The 20,338-nt window shown below is 33.2% G+C and overlaps 1 protein-coding gene across 3 annotated transcripts in view; it reads right to left on the bottom strand.

Moving 5' to 3' along the window:
* DPP10 (dipeptidyl-peptidase 10 (non-functional)) overlaps positions 1-20,338 on the bottom strand; it is a 1,217,772-nt gene that overhangs the window by 415,075 nt on the left and 782,359 nt on the right. For all 3 annotated transcript variants that reach the window (XM_012726412.1, XM_004674706.2, XM_004674707.2), the window contains exon 2: positions 3,857-3,971. In XM_012726412.1, coding sequence (XP_012581866.1) covers positions 3,857-3,971 — 115 coding nt within the window. The remainder of the gene's footprint in view (positions 1-3,856; positions 3,972-20,338) is intronic.

Raw genomic sequence — 20,338 nt, 5'->3', positions numbered from 1 at the left:
TATTTTATCCTCGATCATATAGGTATAAAAGGCATATGAATTTTCTGGCTCCTTATCCTTATTGGAAGGATTATTCTGGAATTAGTTCTTTGTCCAAAAAGGTCCACTAACTTACAGAATAATTTCAGTGTCAGCTATTTTCTTTGAAATAGATTCACCTTCCAGATTGGAAGTTTCCATTTGCCTGAGTGGTTTACCAAGAAAGGTAGGCTGTGGGGACATACTTCTGGACAAATATGTCAAAAAATGTTCATACCTGGAAGAGGCAATGGTGTGTACCAGCTCTGCAGGTTTTCTACCGGGATCTGTTCTAGCACAGCTCCAGGGGTCTCAAGGCTGAGAATTTGACGAGGAAGACTTGGTACCATGAGAGCTTTGCAGTCTGATCAGAGGTATGCACAGCCACACACCCTCTACAGAACTCGCCCCCCACACTACCCTGTTCTCTAATCTCCCTTCTTGTTTCCCTCCCTTTAGGAAAGTCTCCTTTGTATGGTTTCTCTAGATTCCACAGATAAATGAAACCATCTGTATTTACCTTTCTCTTTCAGGCTTATTCTCATAGAAAGATCCGTCCCAGTTCCATTCATGTTGCCACAATGGCATGGGTTTCTCTTTTTTTGATCACTGCATACTATTCCATGGGTGGAGACTGTGGCACTTTAGTGTGTGGAAACTATGGTGATGGCTTTTGAATGAAGAAATCCTATTTTGTGAATAAATATACAAGGTGTCTTAAAAAAAAAAAACAGCAATGGAAAAAGAACTAACTAAATGGTTTTGATGCAAATGCTAGTTGTGAGAAACATAGGTTAAGCTGTTTTTCACCAACTCATGATGGAAGCAAGAATAGATATATTCAAAGAGTGTTCCCTAATTGATGACTGAAGTGTTGGGCCACAAACTGTTAATCTGCTGGCTTTATATTTTGTCCTGCTGTTTGACCAACCATGAAGACCATATAATGAAGGTGGATTTACTTGCTCATAATTCAAGTAAAGTCCTAGCACCATCATTATAATTACCCATTTCACCAGTTTATATAATCTTTCAGGTTCTTGGTAACATTTTGTTGACCAATAGAATAGTGCAGAACATAGGTTTTCTACTTCTTATAGTAATATCTTTTCCACTTCAGTGTACATTTTTTTTTCATTTTATAATATCACTGCCAAAAATAACACTGAAAGAAAGACATTTGAACATGCCATATGTGAAATATACTTAGAAAACTGTAAATGTAATTAATAATTGACACTTTTACATGCATAGATGAGTGTGATTATGATTTGTATAGTTAGGGAAGGAGATTGGAGCTTAGGAGTGAAGTACCAGTATATCTACCAAAGTGTGTAGAATTTCTATTTTAAGAACTCTTCCATCCCCTATGTATGCCTGAATAAATGAATAAGGAAAGAACATTAAAAGACTGATATCAGTTTAAACATTTATTCCTCTTCATCTATCATAACACCAAAATCACAGATCTACATTCTATAGAGTATTTTTTTCTTGTAAATTCCCTTCATGGAATTGTTTTTGGTGGTCAATAACTACTGGATGACTGCAATAAAAAGAGGAATAAAAGGGCCCTCCCTGGTGGTGCAATGGGGTAGGACACAGCACTGCAAGCTAGCTGCAACTGCTTCAATGAAAGTTCGATCCCCTGTCCCGGAAATGATCCACATGGCGCTTCAGACCTCTCCTGACTCACCCGCTGTTTCCGTCAGTATTGTACTTCAATGATCTGCCTGTTCTGCTCCCCACTCTGTCTCTGGGGAAGACTCTCACAGCTCCTGCACCTCTGACTTGTACCTTAGTTCTATATGTATGCATAAATAAATATATCTAAAAATAAACAAAAGGACTAACAACAGTGTTAGACACGATACTAAACATCTGGACTATTATTATGTGTTTTGTTGCTTATAATAGTCCTGTCAAGTTGGTACTATATACTGCATCTGTAATCTAAATAGGTGAAGTATGAGATAGGTTAAATGTCCATGGTCACAAGGACGTTACAGATTCAAGATTCAAAATGGGTCTTGCCCAGAGCCTTCCTTTAATACATGATTAAGTGCAGGACAAAATGAAGGCCGACTACCCTGTGCTTTTATACTAGTATAACTGGAAAAGGCTTAACCAAAGGGGAATTTAATTTAGTAACTGGCCAACTTTATAAGGTTTTGTTACATCAAACTCCCAAAATACCACTGTGTTTCAGAAACTAGAATGAAAAACTGAGAAAGTGAATCAGCAGTTAAAAGATACTAGAATCTGAATGGAAGAAAGTTCATGAGATACACAGGCATTATGACATCAATTTTCTCTATCTGGTTAATAGTCATCAATAGAATGCAATAAAACTGAAACATTCATTTTTTTTTTAATAATTGTGCTAGAATTCTTATGTTGAAATGAAACACTATGCTTGGCATTCCATAGCAACTTAAAGCCAACGTTGCTCTATTACATTGTACTGCAAATGTACAAATCAGGTAGTTAAGAGAGGGTTCCTGAAGAGAATGCTCGAAAAGCCAATTTAGCCAGGGAATTTTCTTTTCTTTCTATTTAAAAGAAAATTTCTTTCCCATTTCCTTCCTCCTGGCTTGCTTAATTTCTTTCTCAATCTTCATTTGTTAAATAATAACTGCAAACTATATTTTGGACAACATATTTTAAAACCAATATTTTCAAATATGGCATTTACAGGCATTGATATTGCAATTTATATAATTAGTTGACTACATGATTATGAAAGAGAGTTCTTATTAATCTCATTTTGGACATGAGGAATTAAATTTGACACATTTAAGGAGCTCATATATAATAAAGGTAAATCGGGAAGTGAAGTGTGTGTGCATGTATGTTTATATATACATCAATATATACACTATATACACACATATATGGTTGTATATATGTGTATGTATATATATATGTGTGTGTGTGTGTGTGTGTGTGTGTGTGTGACACTATATATATGTATGACACTCAAAAACATGTTTTAAACTTTCTATCCATTGATTAATTGATTTTTGGGTTAATTCAACTTTATCCTAGCAATGATTATATTTTTTTAATATTGAATCATATGTGGGTCTCTAGTCTTTGAGAAAGCTAGTTGGGGGGGTGGTTTATAACAGAATGCAAGTTTATTTTTGTCCTGAAGACAGTTTGGGGAAATTAAAAAAAATGAACAGTTTTTCTCCATCTTCCTTACTAGAATCTACTAAATAATAAAACTTCTCTGTACTGAAATAACCCCCACAGAATAGTTAAGTGCATTCATAATTTATATATTAAAGTTAAAATCCTTAATTTAAAGACTATTCCAAATATCATTGCAAGGACAATTTGGGGAGGTTCCTTAAAGAAAGAGAAACTGAAAATATTGTAAAAACTAGAGGGAGAGATAGAAAAGGAGAAGATGTATCCAGAAACTTACTTGGCTCGCTCAAATTCTACCTTACCAAAGTTACAAATGTATGGGCTATCACTTACATACAGAACTACCATATTCCATTGCCACATGTTCAACCCATAATAAAAATCAAATGTTTCCTACATTTATTAAACTGATAAACATGTTTCTAAGTTCCAATAAAGCTCACAGATCTCCTTGGCATTCTCAACATATATCTTTACATTTCAGTTTCCTCGAAATATTTTGCATGATATTTGAAGCAAAAAATTACTGTGCCATTTGCAAAATGTCTGGTTATGCGTTTTATTTTTATTTAAGCCAATACTAATATGTCCTATGATACCACATATGGTCACCTTCTTAAAGCATTTAAATGTGAAATTATCATCCACAATAAAATCATAAGACAGAATAAAGACAGATTACCTGGGGTTAAGAGGATGACTGACATGGTGATGAGAGAGCATACAACTAAAATCACCAGCAGGGCAATAGCAATTCCCTTCCAGTTTCTCTGAGGAGGGCTGTTACTTCCCAGTTCCTACCGAGATAGAAAAAAAAGTTTCATAATTATACATGCTCCAAGAGAAATGTATTCATGAAGAGATGATTCAGTGTATGGCACAATCACAGTTTGAAAGCTGATTAGAATCCGTTTCCTCTTTGGTATCTCATTTAATTATTCAGAGGTGTATATATTATAAATGACTACCTTGGGGGGTGCAATCTTCTTTCTATAAGACAAACCAGCAGAGAGTTATGCCTGCTGTACAAAATGTAGAAGTTGTTAAAATACATTGACTAACAACAGTATGACAATAGTCAAAGTACTGTGAAAAACAATTATGCAAATACAATGTGTCCACTTATATTTTTTTCTTGCTACAATGGGACCTGCAAAAAAATGTAAATACTAAAGCACTAGAGAGTATTTTTCTAACAGGATAAAAACGAAAATGATTAGAGATGGTTAAAGCATTCAAAATACCCCTCATTGAGGAGCAGTGACCTATGTCAATATAATAGGTCCTTTTTAAACAGTTCCCCCACCTTTCATAAAAATTAACAGGCTGCACTAACTAAATTAAATGAATAATTTTATATCAATGGTTTATGATGTCCTGTGCCTGGGAGCATGAATTATATGGGCAAGAAGGTAAGAATGCTGAAAAAGGATACATTTAAGCATTTCTCACACTACATATAGTAAAGCTTTAAATGAAAAGTCTCCTTGAGAAATATGATTCAGAGATGTGTGTTCTCTGTTGACTAAATGTGTGTGAGCATAAGTCAGCAACGCAAAGGACAGACCACAGTGGTTTGAAGTAAGTGTCAGATTTTCTTTGCAATAAAGTTTATAAAATACTGAGCTTCTCATTACTTTTTCCTACAGCCTCCACCAACCTCTATTCTACCTTTCTCAATAAAGTCATTTTTATTCAAAACTAGCTAGGTGATTTGGGAACAAATATAACAAGTCTTAAACTCTTAAAGTCTTAACACAGTTTATAGTGTAAATACAAATCACCCAGAAATTCATAGTGCTATCTTGCTTTAAGCAGAGATACATTATGACCCAGCAGAATCACTGCTAGATATTTACCCAAAGAAAATGAAAACACTGATACAAAAATATTTATGCACCCCTATGTTCACAGCAGCATTATTGACAAGAGCCACGACATGAAGTCAAGGTAAATTCCTAACAAAAGACCATTGAAGAAAGGAATTATGGAATATATACAAAAACACAAAACTATTGGGATATAAAATAAGATGAACCAGTGCCTCTTGGGTCAAAATGGATGGATCCTGAAGTGATCATGCTAAGTGAAATAAGTCAGAAAGTGAAAGATGGTTACCTGATAGTCTCGCTTATTTGTAGAATATAAATAAACAAAGAAAACAAGCTGGCAGAGCACCAACAAAATGATTCCTACAGACTCTGAAGAAAAACAAAAGTATACTGGCTATCAGGGGAATAAGGGAGGAAAGAAGAGCTTGGGGAAAGAAGTGAATAGGAGAGAGGCACTGGAATTTTGGTGGAAGATGTGTTCATTTGCAAGTATGATGCTGCATTTCCCACATTATATAGTTACGTAAATAACTGACAAACTAATAAAATTTGAGAAAATAAATTTATATGAATTGGAGGAGAAAACAAAATCAAGTAAGAAAAATACTTTAAAGGTTATAAATGGGTTCCTGTGACTCAGAATAAAAGCAAATTTTCATATAGTGAGGTTGACATTTAATTATGCAATAGACACTTCATATGTAAAGACCTGAGTCCTCCGTAAGGGCAATCAAAAGCCATGCATAGAGCTTCAAACTTATTTTCTCTTTTCCCAGATCAATCATTTTATGTCTTTCACTGATGTACCAAATTTAACAGGAGTACATACATTCTTCTTTAAATGACCTGTCCCACAACACTTTTCATGATGACTAATGTTTTTGTTCCAATTCCTCTACTGCCCTTGCATTTGGTTAAAATTTCCCTTCACATTTCCACATAAACCAAGACAGTAAGCCCCAAATCATCATACATCCATGTAATGTTGTTACATTAGATTGACAATAGCTACACAGAAGCAATACCTGTTTTAAGATCATAAACTCTGTTCCGATATGCAAGGCTACTGTAGATTTCTAGATGTGTTTCCTTGTCACAATCTGTATAGCTGATGATCAGTTATCTCTGTATTAATGGCCTACTTCCAAACTACTCAGAATGCAGACTGACAGACTAGAGAATTCAATTCTATTAATCAAAGCCGATAATGATTGCAAAGTAGTAAAATACTCATTACCAAAACCTAAGAGAATGAAAAAAGGGGCAACAATTAATAAGAAGTGGATGTCTGGGTCAAAATAATAAACAATTTCATGTTCATTAAATGGAAGGGACATGAGCCAGATATTATTGTTTTGTAGTGTAAGCAAAGTTAACAAATGAGTCACAACAAGTATGACTGAAGTCTCAGTCCAGTAAAAAAATAAGAATAATACATAATTTTAAATAAACTGATCTTGATATTCACCCATCACTCAAGTTCAAGAGAATTATAGAAAAATTATTTCAGAATGTGCTTTACAGTATTGCAACATTATGTAATTATGTAACATCAACCATACACTAACAACTATTAATAACTTAGATCTCTTACTATGTGTTTGTTATCATACTGAGTGCTTTAAATACACAGTCACCTAATTCTCATAAAACCAGGTGAGATTACTGATATTTTCACAAATTCACAGATCAAAAAAAAAAAATGGAATTGAGATAAATAATAACAAATCCACTTACTGATAGTTAATTGAAGGTTTCAGTATCCAGTCCATAAAGTCTTCATTTAAAACACACATTCTTAACCAATATTTCTTTTCTACAATTAAATATTTCTCAGGTAAATGTATGAGCAAATCAATAAATGAATTAACCAAAGAATGACTTGGACCCATACATAACAATGATTGGACTTTAACACATTTTATTTCAGAAAAACATAGTTATATAAAACCTATTCTTGGACCATCCCTGGTGGTACTGCAGGTTAAAGCACAGCACTAAAAAGCTAAAGCCACTTCAGCATGAGTCTGATCCCTGTCACGGAGCTGATCCACGTGGAGCGGCAGACCTCTCCTAACCTGCCCGCTGTTCCTCTCAGCAGTGTAATTCGTCAGACAGCCTGTTTTGCACCCCACTCTGTCTCTGATGAATCCTCTCACCACCCCTACACCTCTGGCCTGTACCCCAGTTCTATATGCATAAATAAAGAAATCTTAAAAAAAATAACTATTCTAATTGTTTGCTACTTTCAGATAAATTTATAATCCCCCAATTATGGAAGACTAGAAATAATATACTATTTTAATAATGGTAAAACCTGCTTGAGTTATAACTTGCTTTTCATAAAGGATGCATGTAACAATGTATGGTTCCTTTCAAAGGACTTATCAATAAGGTGCTTTAAAACCCTAAGGTATCCATTAGCACTTGTTCAGGACCTGTCAACTCAATGAACTCTTACTATAAGTCTTCCTCTTCCCATCTACCTTATATTGTGTTAGCACAGTAACATTTCTAAAGCATGAGTTTACATATTACTTTATTCCACAGGTACTTTAATTTAATGTAACCACTGTTATCTAAAGAATCAATTCCAAATGTGAGTGTAGGAATATAATTGTTTATATCCAAGCTCCAGCTTCTTGAACTAACTTATTCTCATGAAAAAAGAATCCTGTACCCCATATTGCTGTAACAGCCATCTCTCATTGTGCCTCAGATACTTCATCCTTCACATCACCATTCCATTCCTAAGTATTTTCCATTCAATAGTTCATGTGCATCCAATTATAGATACTGTCAATCATTCCACATCTTGCTCAACAGTCTCTTCTCTTGGTAATCTCCCTTAAATATGCAAACCAGATATGATTTTCCTTCCTTTGAACAACTTGCCTAAAATATATGGGGCCAATCAGTTTGAATACAACTCTGCTACTTAATAACTATTTGAATTTTTTTTTTTCGTTTTCCTGAGCCTCGGTGTTTTTGTTTTTGTTTACTAAGCTAAAATAATAAAGGTAACTATTTAAAAATGCTACAGCTATTAAAACAAGATAATTAAACAAAATTGTTACTTCAATGTATAATAAGATAGTTGATAGTAAGTGAGCTGTTTGATATATTTTCTTTCCTCAATACTTTCACTTTTTTTTTTTTTCCCCGCTGGGAAGCCACATCTCACCACCCTCTCTAAATAGCATTTCTTATCTCGTTATTTTCCCTCATTCAGCCTTATGTTTCTTCATAGCACTGCCATTCGGAGGTGCATTATATGTCATATTAAATTTAGTAATATATTTAACAATGAAAGATATTAAGTGTTCATTTTATCTGTTTCTAATCTCCACAAAGGAAGTCTCATATAAGCAACTGAGTTCATCTTGTTTTCTGCTATATATCTTTAGCATCCTGAAGTTTCCAGTACATCCCAGGTGTGTCAGATAATTTAAAGAATGAGTAAGTGAAGAATGGATGAGTGATAACAGCTATGATGGCAAAATGATGGTGTTGATCACATTGATAGTAATGTTTATAGCCATATACAAAGAGACATCACATCACTGAAGAGTTGTTCTCTCCTTAAAGTAAAAATTGTATCATAGTCAAATTTAGATTGTTCAAACATATTAACAATTGCTGATTCTCTTAGATGTTTAGAAAAATAACTTGTCCAATTAATTAAGTGATATAGAGATCTGATAGGTCACATATATGTTCAGAGCCATCAATGAAAGATTCTTTAATAGCAAACTTTCTAAATATAGCTACTTGTTAAAGATTAATTTGACTACAATTATTTTAAACTTCATTCATATAGGGCTTAAATTTCAAAGCATTCACTGCTTTTCAAGTTACTTCTTCAATAATCCCTTGCACAATAATTTCTATTGCTGAGCTATGAGGTTCTAATTGGCTTTGCTTTTCAATGGCATCTGAACATAATCCACTGCACATGACAGCCACACAAAGCAGCAGCCTGAAAAATGGAAGCTGTAAAGAGCTTGGAACTCGATCATAGTATTGATGGAACTTGAAGGCACAACAGAATCAAAGTTGTGATATGATATTCCCAGGAGCAATATGGAGGTACTGGGAGTTCAAATATTTAATAAACTATACATTGAGCCAATTTTGTAAATCAGACCTCCAATAGAAGAATGCATCAGTCAAAAATATGCGTGTCCAATTCTAGGTGATTCACTGTTGCAATTCTCTACAGACATGTTGAATCTGAATATGAAAATTAGTTGTGTTGTATTTATTTCCAGTAAATTGTTCTTCTCCCATCAGAGACTGGTTAAATCTATAAGAGAATGATGTCCACAATACACACAGTTTACCTAAGTCAAATATATTTTTCACTCATTCAGTTACAAAGGGGGGGGATGGTAGAAATAATAAGCAGAAAATATTCTAGAATTATATATCATTTCACTTGGCAAAATAAAGAGGGGAAAGCGCAAGAAACAGACTGAATTTTCTTCAAGAAGAAAATGAAGGATTCTAAATTTTGTGTTTATTTTATAATGTTATGTACATCTGTCCTAGATATTTTAAATAATATAATTCATCAACATTAAAACAGTTTCAAAAAATGATAACATTCAAAGGAAGATATAGGGGTAAAGTAATTGAGATGCTGAAAGTATAACTAGATTGAGTGTGGATGTGTTTTAATTAAAAAAAATCTTCAAATACAAGTCTACATTCGAATAGACACAGGAAAGTTTCTTTCAAACATACTTATTGATACTTTAATAGGCAAATTTAGATTATCAGGTTTAGAGTACTGCATCTAATATATTGCTTAGTAGTTTCTGTATAGTGTCCAATGAAATTCAATCATTACTTATTAAAAATTGAAGTGCTGATGTGCAATTACATAATTGTGCAAAATTTGGAATAAAGAAAGCAATCAAGATGAGTTTGATTTCTTTAAAGTAAATGTAAAGTACATATAAAAATTCATATATAGAGCAAAGCTCAAAAAGTGTGTTTTTTCCTAGCAAAAATAATAATTGATAAAATTTACAACCTGGAATACACTAATAAATGTGAAAGTTTTGAGATAAATATAAAGGAGCTCACCAAATGTATAAGGTTATTGATTGCCTCAAAAAGCTAACAGTTCCCATATCATATAAAACAATTTTAAAGTGTATTAAAAGAACCCCAATTTTCATTAGTTCACACTGTTCTAATGTCTAAAAAAGATAGCACATAAAAATACATTAAATAAAGTCTGATTAAACTAAATGCAGTTTAATTTAAAAAGTCTAATTAAACTAGTTTAATATAAATAATAATTAAATATTATAAATAATGTCTGCTATTAGGAGATACAATCATGGTTCATTACAACAAATAACATACAAATCAATTAAGAGAAATAATGGTAGAAATTGTTTTTCCTATATAATTTAGATTGATATTTAAGTACCTTTGGCTTTTTAAAAATGGACCATTTTGCTCAAAGCCATTCACATTTTCCATATTTATTATGCTTCTCTGACTAAAGGACACTGAGCTTTCTAAAGCACAGATATTCATGTGATCACAGGTTATACATTCTTTAAAGTTACCTTTGTTATAATGTACTGTTATTGTTAATAAGGCAGTACTGAATCAGGTTACTCAAAGAAAGAAAGCAGTTTTCATGTCACCTGGGTACCTGTTAGAAATGCAAAGCGAGAACCTTATTGTTATTTACTTTACTTTTTAAAATTCTGATTTGGTTGTATTTATTCACCATTAATTTGTTTATAAAAGAACTGACAATTACCTCTATTGTAATTTCACATTCATCACTCCCCAACAATTATAATGAGGGGTGTCATACTCTAGATGAATCATCACTAAATTAGACAAAGATGACAGCAGCTATCATCAATATATAATGTAGCAGTAATTTTACATTTCTAGTTATCTGAGTTAGAGGTCTGACTGAGTATATGTAATTCTGAAAATGTTTAGGTTTCTAAACCACAACCAAAACCATAAAAAAAGCAATAAAAAATCAAACAAACATCAGATATCAGCAAGATGGCAGAAAAGGAAGCTCCAGGCACTCATTCCCCTACAGATAAATCAAGTAAACAACTGAAGACTGATTGTGGGAGATGGCAAAGTAGTCAAGGATCTGCAACAACCAAGCAAATGCCAGGAATGTCTGACAATAGATACAGAGATGGTAGCTCTACTTTCCAGAGAACCACAGGACACTGTGTACACATGCAGAGATTACCTTGCAGGGCAACTGAGAATAGCATTTATAATTCTTTTTCACTACTCAACCCTGTGAGAATGCATATTGACATTGGGCCTGATGGCAGACTAACTGGTGAAGCAGATGTCGAGTTTGCAACTCATTAAGATGCTGTGGCATCTATGTCAAGATAAAGCAAATATTCAACAGAGATATGTAAAAATAAGTCAGATGAAACTGGAGGCCTGGTTTGGATCTCAAGTTGTAGGCCTTGAATGCAGAAGCAGTTGCTGTGGGGCATACAAATATTAGTGGACCTACAGATGTGTAGAATACATGGGTAAGCTATTCCACAAAAAGCAACATAGTAAAGACACCTAAGGCCTGGAGAAGAAGCAGGGATTTCCTATTTCTTAATAGGAAATCAAGACATTTAAAATCAGCCATGTAAGCAAGGGAGCCGGAGTAATTGCACAAGCAAAATCCAATAAAGGCAAATGGAGCAAAAAGGCATGCTAACACTTTGGGTTTTCATGCTGGACTGATTAGTAAACATCTTTCTCCACCTGAGCCACCTAAAAAGACTAGGAGAGATGGCTATATTTTTATATGCCAGGCTTTTTTTTTTTTTTTTGGCTCTTTCTTTAAATGTATTTTTTACTTCACTCTTCATTTTTTTTTTTAAGATTTATTCATTTATTCATACAGAACTGGGGTACAGACCAGAGATGCGGAGGGTGAGAGGATTCACCAGGAACAGAGTGGGGTGCAGAACAGGCAGACTGATGAAGTACACTGCTGAGGGGAGCAGCGGGCGGGTCAGAAGAGGTCTGCCACGCCATGTGGTCACCTCCTGGGCAGGCGGGAATCGAATTCATGCGGAAGTGGCTTTAGCTTCTTAGTGCTGTGCTTTAACCCGCTGCACCACCAGGGAGGGCCACTTCACTCTTCATTTTATGTAATAGGCCAGTTTTACAACAAAAGTTCTCAAAGCATACAGGGAAACATGGTCCTTTCAAAGGAACAACAACAACAACAAAATAAAAACCTCTAGAAAACTATTATTAAATAACAAAGATTACATAGTTATTGAGAAAGACTTTTAAAAAACTATCTGAAATACACTCTCAGAGTTAAAGGAAAACATGGTCAAAAAAGTATAAGGAAATCAGCAAGATGATATATGAGTCAAATAAGTACATCAATGGAAAAATATGGAAATTTGTTTTTAATGGAAATTCTGGAGCTAAAAAATAATTGAGATTTAAAGCTCACCAGAGGTGTTTGATAGCAGATTCAAACTGTAGAAAACAGAAATAGCAAAGTCGAAACAAGGTTATCTGAAGATATCATTTTGGGAAAACACTTAATGAAGAAAAATGAATAAAAGGTAAGGAATTTATCAGATTCCATCAAGGGATCAGTGTACACATTAGGGAAATCCCAAAAGGAGATGAGAAAACAGTGTCACAGAGTTTATGCATTGAAATAATAAATTTCCCCAAATTTGAGAAAATACATCAATGTAAAAATATATGAAGCCTAATGAACTATAAGCAGGATAAATCCAAAAAGATCCACAATGGGACCCATTATAACCATACTATCAAAAGTCAAAGACAGAATCTTGAGAGACAGAGCTGACCTTTAGATGCTACTGAGCATCATTTGAAATATTGTTTGTAAAACAAAAATCTCTGGCCCCTTCCCAGATCTTCTTAATGTTCATGGTCAGGGCAAGCCCCAATTTTTTTTTTTTTTTTAACAAGTTCTCGACATAATTCAGCCATAAATTGAATGTGCTACATATTCTCCTAGGTCAATGCTACTATAAGAGTGCTCAATGTCACCCTTGAGTTAATATGAAAGCAGTTATTCAACTCTACCACAAACAAAATACATATCTGGAGAAAAGCTAGATACCTTTGTTTTATCAAACTTTTCAGATGGTTCCCATGTGAACTAAACTTTGAGAACCATAAATATTTCAGTCTTGGACTGATACAGTTTTAGAATTACTAAACAATCCTAAATTTTAGCCTATAAGAATTTGGTAGGGATATTATGGGTTAGTAGTTTTGGAATTAGTAATCTGGATTTTAATATTTAATCTACTCACTGGCTCTGTTACATATATTATAAACCCAGCTGGCAATGGTTATTTTCATCCTTCCCCATCATATCAATATTTGTTATTTACAAAATCAAGTTGAAGAGACAATTTCAAACTCACCTTGGTAACCTGAACACCTAGCACAGCAAATATTAAATGTTCACAATATAGCTGGTGAGATATACTATTCTCTATGTTCTAAAAGTTAAGAACAGGTTTTTAAAATTGAGGGATCATTTCACCCATATAAGGGGTAGAAAGTAAAGGATTTACTTTTATCTGAAATCTAAAGAGAAAAGATATCCAAGGATTGCCATTCACTGATCTCAGATTTCAAGTTTGTGATTTAAAGAATAATGAAATAACCTCCATTGTTTATATAATGGATCATTAGCCCTAAATAACTGGAGTTGATTAGCCAGCATGAATTGAGAACAAGTTAATAACTTCGTGTTTTGATTCAGTGAACCAGTTGCAAACAATCTGCTAAAACTAGTTCCTGAATTTCTAGTATTTTAATAAAACACCATGTTGGCCATGGTAGATTCCAGTCATTTCTATTATAACCACAATGCCCAGTAGTTTTTTAATACATGGTGCCTCTGCTCAGATTTATTGAATATATGAATATGTAAAATAATTTTGGCATTTTTAGGCATCAAACAGAAATAACACTATTAAATGCTAAAATAATGCCACTGGGTATTGTCTGATGCAGTCCTCAGACCACAAAACCTGTCTTCACTTTTCTACATCCTTGATAAAACAGTCTCACTTTGCTTTTATACAAATTAGAGGTGATAACAATTTGCATATGATACTTGTGAATCTTCTAACACAAGCGAAAATTGTTCTTATACTATTTACTCTGCATTAATTCATGTTTTATAGTCATGTCTTTTCATTTTTTTGAAAAAAAAATTAAATTGTACATGACTATTTAATTTCACTGAACCAGAAAAAGTAAATTCTTTATAACAGTTTGAAGAAATTTTAAACGCACACACATATATATATATGTATGTATATACATATACATACACAAACACACACACACACACACACACACATATAAGTTGAACAGTTTGAAGACATTTAAAACATATATTTTTGAAGCCTAAGTATGATCTCAACATGTTGCTAAGGCAAATGTCAATTTATATTGGATAATGAGCAGAACAGAAAAAGGAAAGAGTGAGGGAGGGATAAAGAAAAACTCCCAATTAGGAAGAGTACAATCAAACATTACAAGGGAAAAATAGGACTCATAGTTTTAAAAAATATAACAGTGTATTTTAGGATGGTAGATATGATAGGAATCTAGGGGAAAAAAAAAAGATATCCCTGGGGGGCAGTAAAAACTAGGTGTGCAAAAAAAAAAAAAAAAAAAAAACAGAAAAAATTTTGACATTTTTCAAGTTGATATGGAAGAGCTTGAAAGACCGATGAGGTAACCCCAGGCTGAGGGAAACCCATTCCTTGTTCTGATCTTCATATTGAACAAGGTGCATTCAACTTGCATCATTTTCTAATAACTAGCTAAAAACCTATAATTGCCCGCAAGTCAACTAACATCCAAAACAAAGGTTAAGAAAATAGTACAGCCATCAGCAAAGGATGACTGCTCAGAAAGAACAAGTGGGACTATAGCTTCAAGCTCAGTTCAAAATGAGCATTATTAATTTGCTCTTCAGAACATAATTGACCTTTACATGCTGCTTAGCATCTGGAGAAACTTCTAGCAATTTACCAGATCTCCTTAAGTAACTGCACTATTACCATCCTCACCTCCCAAACCAAAAACCTTCCTGGTAAGTCAGTTCCAGCTCTGGAATTGGTCTCTCCTCAGAAGCGACATTCTCAGTAAAAAACAGCTGAGGCCTCACCCCTGAGATGGTTGGAAAGAATTCACCTCTTTCAGTAGAAAAACATTTGGGTATGTCAGGCATCAAAACCATTATTAAAATAGAAACAATCATATTTGGTACAGCTCAAAACTTAATTTTCACAAATATTACGCCTCTATTATTTATTAACTGAAAAATAAAAAGCTTTAAGCTGAAAATTAAGCATTCATTTCCTTATAATTTTCAGCTCTTGTGTTTAAACAGTAGGGATAAAGTACAGTCATTTAAGTTTAATGATAGCATTTGTGTAGGAGAAAATACCTCTTAATCCTACTTCACATACAGACATTTAATATTATGAAGAAGTGCTATAGCTAAGACATCAATTTTACACTTTCTTCTTCAAAATACAAAAGTAGAAATTAATGAAATGGGACAGACAGGAGCTAAATGTGATTTTAATTATTTTTATCATGTTTGCTACTAAAATATTAATAAGTACCATATAGGAATTTTAAAAAGAAATTATACTTCCAATGTGGTTATCAAAATTTTTATGTTCTTTTATTGAAAATGCTGAAATATTGATGCACTTAAATTTCTCTTCTACCTATGATAGTTATAACCAATTTCAATACATACATACTATCCATACACAATATGCAATGAAGACAAAAAAATTAACAGAGGTTTTGACCTTTTAGTTATAGCTGCAGTCAGGTATTATCCTGGCTATTTCTCAGAAAGTCTATGAACCAGGAATAATTAAATAAATCCAAGGTAAGTTACACTTGATCTGCATAAGTATGCATCATGCATCATTTGTGCTCTGCTTAAAGGATTTCTCTGCCTGAAATTTTTGTATGGATGAGTAAGGCAATTACGCGCCTCAAAGCCAGTCAATGTTTCTATTCATCTGCTGAAGAGAGTCTTCTTTTTTCCTAATCTTTGCGAATACAGTAGCCAGTATTTGAAGCAGTCCTCAGAATGTTCTCTCAGTACTGCTAGTTAAAAATAGACCATCCCCCCTTATGTGTTCAAAAGAAGTTTGCTTTAAAGGTTTATTTTGCCTGAATTATTAGACTTTAGGTAATTTTTTAAAATATGAATTTGAACTTTTATTATTCTGCACTTCTTACCTATTTATTCTCCAAGAGAAATTAAAATTCTATTAACCTAATATCTGTGTGGAGGAGGAGATGGGGAATGACAATACATCTATCAGGAAGAAACAACCAATTTCATGTGTCTGCCTCCTATACAATCATCACTGCTCTGGCCACATAATAAATAAGCACTGATTCATATTGTGGTGATATTTACTAGTGAAAGAAAACATTCTAAGAATATGGGAATTTTTATAGTTGCCTCAAACCAACTATTAAATATACTGACACAAGTATTCCACATTAATAATTACAAATTATAAGTTTACCAATATAGAACTAGTCACTGTTCATTCTGTTAAGCCTTTCAGAAGAAAAAAAAAAACACATAAATTTAAGAACACTTCTTCAAAGAAGGAATGTTGTAAATACCATTTTGAAGTCTCTTCTCCAAAATAAAACAAAAATAAAGAAGGGCAGGATAAGAGATACTGAACTAAATAATGTAATGATAATCCTCCCATGGAGAAATTTATAAACCTAACCTACAAATAAACAAAATCTACTTGACAGCATATGAGTGTCATGGAGATGAATCTAATTTCTTCTGTTTATTGTAACCAGTGTCATCAAGCCTAATGAATAGTTAGATCTCAGTGTGAATTTGGTAAATCAATCTCTAAAACCTACTAGTCTCATCCATGTAATGAAGATTAAGGTATTTAAAATAGTAATTTAATGTATACACATTGAAAAATAATGGTCATGCTATGTTAATTAACACTTCCACCACATTAGATAATTATCATTTCTCTTTTTGTGGTGAGAATATTTGAGATTTACTCTGTTGGTAACATTTAAGAATATAAGAGTATTATTCAATTTTTAGCTGAAAGTTAGCAGATACTGTACAATACTTTCCATTTCTCCAACTCCTGGTGCCAGAAACCAGCAACCACTTTGTTTTATTGAGTTCATTCTTTTGAGATTCCATATATACATTATATTATATAGTGTATATCTTTTTTTTTCTCTGACTGATTACATTTATTGTAATGCCCTCAAATTCTGTCCACCATCACAAAGAACGGGGTTTGCTTTTCTCTTGACTAAAATATATATGTGTGTGTATATATGTATGGGTGTATATATACTATATGTGTATATGTGTATGTATGTATGCATGACTGTATGTATGAATAGCTTGGTTGTGAACAATTTTGCAATGAATAATGAATACAGAATGCAGAAAGCTTCTTTGAAATACTGATTTCATTTTCTTTGACTAAATATCCAGAAGTGGGATTGTTGCATCCTCTGAGAATTGTAATATTTTAGAGAACTTCCAGAGTGTTTTCAAAAGTGTCTGTACTAATCTTCATGCCTAACATTACCTTGAGTTTTCTTATCTCCACATCCTCATCCACAGCTGTTATCTCTTATCTTTTTGATAATAGCCATTCTGACAGGTTTAAAGGGGCTATCATTCAGGCTTTGATTTGCCTTTCCCTGAAAGTTAGTGATGGTCAGTATGTTTTCATTAGCTACCTGTATGTCTGTTTTTGGACTATTTAGGTCCTCTGTCCAATATTTAATATTTATTTTGTATATATGGATCTTTTATGTGCACACACACACACATACACACATTACTGCTTATCAAATGTATGATTTGCAAACATTTCCTTCCAATGACAGGTATGTTTCTCCTGTTTTGGCTACCTATGTTAGAAAATTTTTTATTCACATTCTTCCTTTGATTTGGCTGTCAAACAAGTAACATCAAAGAATTCTCTCCTTTAGCAAAAACAGGTTTACCTATAATCATGTTGATTCAGATTTCAGTGATCAAAATGTGAACTTCATAAGATCTCTCAGGATGCACAAATATTGTATAACTATCCTCTTGACCTTGCTCTCTGAATCCCATTCTTAGTCTCCACATATTGGATGCATTACTTTTAATGCTGTTACCAAGTTCAGAGTTTCTGAACAACTGAACTTTCCTTTATGCTTTTCCTATCGGAAGCACATGTGAGATACCAGAGTGAATTTAGGACATACAAGGGAGCACTGCTTTCTCAGAGTTGAATCATTAAGATACAGAATTGTGCCAGTCTGCAATGAAAGACACTGTCTACATCCTGATAGTATATTTAAACAAGCTGATTAGTAATTAAAGAAATTGCCGGTAGTTCCCTCCTTGCTCTGGACTATTTAAATTTTGAGAAACAGAAATTTCTATTGAAGAAATTAAAGTATAAAGTATATTATGTTTAAGCTATGAAATATCATAATTGTAAACTCTATTTTCTTTACTCTGATTTTATATACACCCAGCAACTTCAAGATGTTCATTGCGCTTCCCTAAAATTTGAGCCAACAGGGATAGAAAGACCTAAATAGAATGACCCAAGTTCAGTAAGCTGTAAAGCCATTTTTCTTTTCTTAATGAACTTATATCTTGGCATTGTGATTTATCTGCTGGCCTCGTGTGCTCAAATAATGTGAGTGTGCACCAACTGATAGATATTTATGATTATCAACAACAAAGTATTTGTCCTCCAAACTAAGTGTTAGAACTTGTACCTACAGAATCCATTAAATGTAAAGGCTATCACAGAAATGTAAGTAGACAATCAACTGCACGGAGTGAGAGCTTAATCTGAGCAATTACCTATTTGAAACTTATGCAATTGTTAATTCCAGGTTTCTGCAACAGCACATCCTAAATGTACCATGTAAAAATGCTTAGGTTCTTAGATAAATTAATTTTTCAACTTGATATGCACATATTTAGTGGTAAACAATTACTGGTAAACAAAATGTGTGTGTATGTATGAGAGAGAGAGAGATTTACCAAGGTTATGATCCCTGAAATGGACACCTATCTATCACTTTGCGGATCATAGCAAAATGGAAAAGAAATAAGGTGAGAATAACATCCATCTATGCACAGCAAATCCCTTTGTTGCATCTAATGATCAAGATCTTGGTATTTATAAATGTGCTAAAAAATAACAAGTCTATAATGAGGATCTGGTCAGCAACTATTTTGTTGTCCTAATAGTTAAGTGCTGAAATTCTCATATTTACACAACTCTCAAAAGTTTTTAAATACAGTTATTCCATTCTTATTGTAAATTAGCCAATACATCCATCATTCAAGCAAACATAGTCATAGGAAAAATATATGAAGAAACATAATGCATTTAATATGTAGCCATATATAAATTATTTAAGAAAAAAAGTGATAAAATATCAGTGTATAAGAAAAAAAAATTGATATAATATTTAAAAAAGACATATGGATTTTTCTTAACATCTTGGAAGCTTTACATTTTTCCCTAACATTATATCATGAAAATTTTATACACACAATAACGTTGAAAATATAATGACTAGTCATGTACCTAATGAGTAGATTTCAGAATTACTATTTTTCTATATATACCATTAATTTACCAGATCACTATATACACAATTAACTTATCAGTTATTTGAAATTTCTGGTGAGTAAAATTCACTATATTATGTTAGGAAGATTTAAAAGTCAGAATTCTTATCTCTGAATTTAATAGTGTTTTAGTAATGACCTTTAATATTCATTCTGTTAAAAATTAAAGAGAAGAAGGACCCTCCCTGCTGGCACAGCAGGTTAAAACAAGCACTAGGAAGCTAAAGCCACTTCAGCATGAGTTCGACCCCACTCCAGAGGTGATCCACATGGCCCTGCAGACATCCCCTGACCCTCCTGCTGCTCCCATCAGCAGTGTACTTCATTCATCTGACTGTTCTGCTCCCCACTCTGTCCAGTTTTGTATACATAAATAAATAAATCTTTAAATAAAAAAAATAAAGAGAAGTTATGGCACAAAGAAGCAGAGACTGATCTGCCATATCACAAAAAACTTTAGCCTATCCTTTTGCATTACAAATATGTAGATGGGGATGTAATTTTTTTTTTCCCCAAAAAATTCATTTCTAGGGGCCCTCCCTGGTGGTGCAGTGGGTTTAAGCACAGCACTGAGAAGCTAAAGCCACTTCAGCATGAGTTC

This window comes from Condylura cristata, unplaced genomic scaffold, assembly GCF_000260355.1.
Source record: "Condylura cristata isolate star-nosed mole 26May11 unplaced genomic scaffold, ConCri1.0 scaffold00002, whole genome shotgun sequence".
Lineage (NCBI taxonomy): Eukaryota > Metazoa > Chordata > Mammalia > Eulipotyphla > Talpidae > Condylura > Condylura cristata.
Note: the sequence above shows the minus strand (reverse complement) of the source record. Positions and strands in the feature narration are given on the sequence as shown.